This window comes from Austrofundulus limnaeus, unplaced genomic scaffold, assembly GCF_001266775.1.
Source record: "Austrofundulus limnaeus strain Quisiro unplaced genomic scaffold, Austrofundulus_limnaeus-1.0 Scaffold2646, whole genome shotgun sequence".
Lineage (NCBI taxonomy): Eukaryota > Metazoa > Chordata > Actinopteri > Cyprinodontiformes > Rivulidae > Austrofundulus > Austrofundulus limnaeus.
The window spans coordinates 9528-13928 of record NW_013955048.1 but is presented as its reverse complement, the minus strand read 5'-3'; the positions used below and the strand labels follow the sequence as shown (position 1 = coordinate 13928).

General features: G+C 42.6%; 2 protein-coding genes across 2 annotated transcripts in view; one reads left to right on the top strand and one right to left on the bottom strand.

Moving 5' to 3' along the window:
* On the top strand, positions 1-1670 carry LOC106511285 (gastrula zinc finger protein XlCGF8.2DB; the record flags this gene model as incomplete). Its single annotated transcript, XM_014000027.1, is given in 2 exon segments — positions 1-65; positions 604-1670. Coding segments are annotated over 2 exon segments (925 nt in total), but the record flags the coding sequence as incomplete, so codon positions are not given.
* An 802-nt stretch (positions 1671-2472) lies between these two features.
* LOC106511284 (interferon-induced protein with tetratricopeptide repeats 1) overlaps positions 2473-4401 on the bottom strand; it is a 4592-nt gene continuing 2663 nt past the window's right edge. The window contains exon 2 of the mRNA XM_014000025.1: positions 2473-4093. Within this exon, the coding sequence (XP_013855479.1) occupies positions 2770-4093 (1324 nt within the window). The 3' untranslated portion in view covers positions 2473-2769. The remainder of the gene's footprint in view (positions 4094-4401) is intronic.

The window sequence follows — 4401 nt, the reverse complement described above, 5'->3', positions numbered from 1 at the left end:
CAGGACAGGTGAGGAGCAGCAGCTCCACAGGACAGGTGAGGAGCAGCAGCTCCACAGGACAGCAGGTATTTTACTGTATAAATTATTGAGTCAAACATGACAACTATCAACAGCCAGGTCCATGTGGTGGACTGTAAACACCTGAGTGGGTTTTAAATGAAATAAGAAGTGTTTTAACTGCAGACTATAAGCTTTAAATGATATTTACATCCAAATTATTTGAACAGTGGATGAATTACTACAGTTTGTAAAATGTCTTCCTCCCATCCAGTGTTCAAATGCCACAAACTTCAAGTTTAATTTAATTCATACTTTTATAGTTTGGTTATAAAGTTTCCAGCCTTCTTACTTAAAAAAAAGATTATCCAAACAATTTTAATGTTTACCACATTATATTTAGATGCTTCCAGTGATTGAAGAGAGGTGCTTTTATTTAATTATTTACTTATTTAAATAAAAACAAAATAACTATTCTTTTCATACAGAGCTCCTAAAATATTCATTAACACGTCATATGTTCTGTTTACATCATCAACATACACATCCTTCCAGTTTTGTTTTTATTTATTCCCATCATGAAGCATTTTCTTTGTCTCTGTGCAGAAGTCTTACAGCAGAATGTCTGGGAGGAGAAGGACTTCAGTTCAGACCAGGACCAAGCAGAACCTCCACAGATTAAAGAGGAAGASGAGGAGAGTCCTATCCAACAGGATGAAGAGCAGGAGACTGAGGACAGAAACTACTGGGACCAGATCCAGTCTCAGCAGTCCTCTGAAGCTGACCAGGAAGGARGCAGAGATGAAGACCTGAAACTAAACAAGGGAAGTCCACAGACCAGGGGTCCCAGAGGTCCCAGTGGTCCCAATGAGCATGTAGACAGTCCAGAACCTGACAGAACTCACCCAGGTCACAGTCTGCTCTCTTATGAGAGACATCAGATCACAGGTGAGAAGCCTTTCTCCTGTCAGAGCTGCGGGAAATGTTTTAGTCAAAAACATAATCTAACCAGACACGTGAGAACTCACAGCGGTGAGAAGCCCTTCTTGTGTCAGACGTGTGGGAAAGGTTTTAACCAAAATTTTATTTTAGCCTGTCACATGAGGACTCACACGGGTGAGAAACCATACTCCTGTGAAATATGTGGGAAATGTTTCTCCTACAGGACTCAGATCACTGATCACATGAGGACTCACACAGGTGAGAAGCCTTTCACTTGTGAGACGTGTGGAAAGTGTTTTAGTCAGAAACGTAACTTAGTCAGTCACATGAGGACTCACACCGGGGAGAAACCTTTCTCCTGTCAGACCTGCGGGAAACGTTTTGGTAAAAACAGCAATTTAATCACACATGTAAGAACTCACACAGGTGAGAAACCCTTCCCCTGTCAGACCTGTGGGAAAGCTTTTAACAAAAAAATTAGTCTGGTCAGACACCTGAGGACTCACACAGGTGAGATGGGGTGACCGTTTGATTCTTTGTCGAGTCCGTCGTCAAACTTTTCCTTCTGCTTTTGTCTGAGAAATAAAACAAGATCCAAACTGTTGCTGTCTGCTGATTAAAGTAACATTTGGATAAATAAAAATCAGTTTACTCAGACCTTTATTACTGTAATGTGTTTAAGATCAAAAAGAAAATATAATTAGTCCTCTGGATGGTTCTTCTTTAATGAAACGTTGAAACGTTTCACTAAAAAAAGAACCATCCAGAGAACTATTTATATTTTCTTTTTGATTTTTTTCTACCTGGATTACTGAGATGCATCAGGAAAAAATGCATTTAAGTCACAGAGTAAAATGTTATAAATGTGTGCATTTACACAAATATAATTAAAGTTACAGACTTATAATTCATCATTTCTTTGTGTGTATTTTTATTAAATTTGTGTGTGTATTTTAATTATAACTACAGCTCAAAGTTACAACTTCTCAACTCTGCCACTAGGAGTGCTCAACTCTCTTCCTGCGCGTTAACACTTTTGAGACAAATATCCCACATGGGTACGTCTCAAAACTCATTTGTAGCTGTAGAAGTGGGGGAAAGGGGAGGGGGAGCGTTACATTCTGAAAATATTTGTGTAATTTTTTTTTTTTTTTTGCAGGTGAAATTTTTTAATACAAATCTTTTCTGCAGGTACACAAATATAAATTTTGCAGGTGAATTTTATTCACAGGTACACAAGTCATATTTTTACAAGTTACAAATCAAAAAATTTCAGGTGGATTTTGAGACAACTATCTTCATAAGGTACACGTCCGAAGAGGTTGACATGTAAGACAAGATGAAGTTTGAGTTTTATTTTATTTACGTAAACCACTTTGAGATGTGTTTTTGATTACATTTATACTTAATATTTATTGACACGAGAAAGGAAAGTTGTGTTTTTTGGTTGTTTTTGTGTCTCGTTACAACAAACTGAATCAGTTTGAAATAAAACTCATCCTGAACAGATACAATAAATGAAAAAAAAAAACGGAAGAATGTTTATTTAATGTTTTCAGTGAGTAAATGCAATTTATAACGATTTAYAACAAGACAAATGATTAATAGTTATAGAAGCAGAATGTGGTTAAGTCTGGTGAGTTTAGTGGCATCACTGCAACACAAGACAGAAAAGACAAAAAGAAAAACCAAACATCACTAAATCTGAAATGATAAATGACTGCATGTCTTCAAAGCTGCAGGTAAAACAGGTGAGATTCTGAACAGAGTTATGAAGTCATCTCTGATTTAAAGAACCCAGGTTTCTACAGATGAAAGCTTTGGAGTGAATTACAGCTGGCCTTGATTCACCTGCTCACGAACCTCTAGATTCTCCAGGAACTCTCTGATTTCTCTGCACATCCTGTTCCTGCCTCGGTCCCGGATCTTCTCCAGAGCCTTGATGCTGTTCTGTCTCCTGAAGGACTGGTGGTCTATGGCTGCAGCCTTCATGTKGTACTCGACAGACTTGTTCCTCTCCTGGCGCTCGAAGCACAAGTATTTAGCGTAGCTGTTGTAGACCATCTGTTTGTCTCGGGGGTCCTGAACCTGCCCCAGCAGCTGCTTGTAGATCTGATCTGACCTCGTCAGACCCTGACCAGACTTGGCCAGGATGTTTGCCAGGTCCAGTTTCTTGGCCAGAGAAGACTGAGGGTAGAGAGCGATGACCTCCTCATGCAGGCCGATCGCTCGCTTCATCATCTCTGGAGGTGGACGCCCGTCTCTGGAGAAGATGATTTTCCATTTGTAGCAGAGGGCGGTGCACTTCTTCAGGTACTGTGAGTCAGGATGCTCCTGCAGGGCCCTTTCTGCCAGATCAATGGCCTCATCATAAGCATCCATCTGTCTGTAGACCCTCAGCAGGGCTTTCAGGCCGCTGTAGCTGCTGACAGGGTTCAGTAGGATTCTTTCTGCCAGCTCCTCTGCTTCATCTCGGACCTGCTCTCCTCTCTTGGCGCTTTGCTTCAGCTCGACGGCGGCGAGGTACAGGTTCTCCGGATCCTCCTGCCGGGCGACCCTCATGTCCTCCCAGATCTCATCGTCCAGATCCACGTCGCTGTGCTTGTAGGCGCTCACCAACGCCAGCACACGGCTGGTCTGCCACTGCACCGCGCCCGGCTCCATCCTGATGGCTTTCTGGAAGTATTCTGCAGCCTGCAGCTTCTTCTCCGGGTCGAACTTCATCAGGGTCCAGGCCTTCTCAGCGCAGACCTCCGGGTGGAGCTCTCCTTCGATTGGACACGGGWATTTCTCCAACAGGGCGTCGACCTTTGACAGGAAATCCTGACTCCTCTCATCTTCCCCYGTACGATGGTGCAGCCATGCCAGATTAGCGTAGTTCACCTCCAACCAGGGACCCTCGTGGGTGGACTTCAGCTGCTGGAAGGCTTCAGTGGCCCTGCTGAAGAAAGCCCGGGCCTCTTCCATGGAGCCCAGCTGGTACTGGATGAAGCCCTGCAGGTTGTAGATGTGACCCAGCCAGATGTTTCCCTCCTCGGTGCCAATGTCCTCCAGGTTATCTTTTATGCGGTGTAGTCTGGACTCAGTGGGACTCAGATCCCAGGTGAAGTGGCACTGCAGGGCCTCCAGTCTGGAGACCAGATTCTCAGCAGCACTGATGGAAAAAATCATTAAGAAATTAAAGATGTTGATACAATCTGCTGTGAAGAGGATTAAAAATACAGAAAGGATGGMAAGTTTGGACACGAAAGTCTTCAAAACTTTAGAAAATAAGTATCTATTAATGCTGCAACACTCCATGTATCTGTATGGAACCATTCAATACACACCATGTATGGATCAATACACCCCATGTATGGATCAATACACACCATGTATGGATCAATACACCCTGTATGGATCAATACACCATGTATGGATCAATACACACCATGTATGGATCAATACACCATGTATGGATCA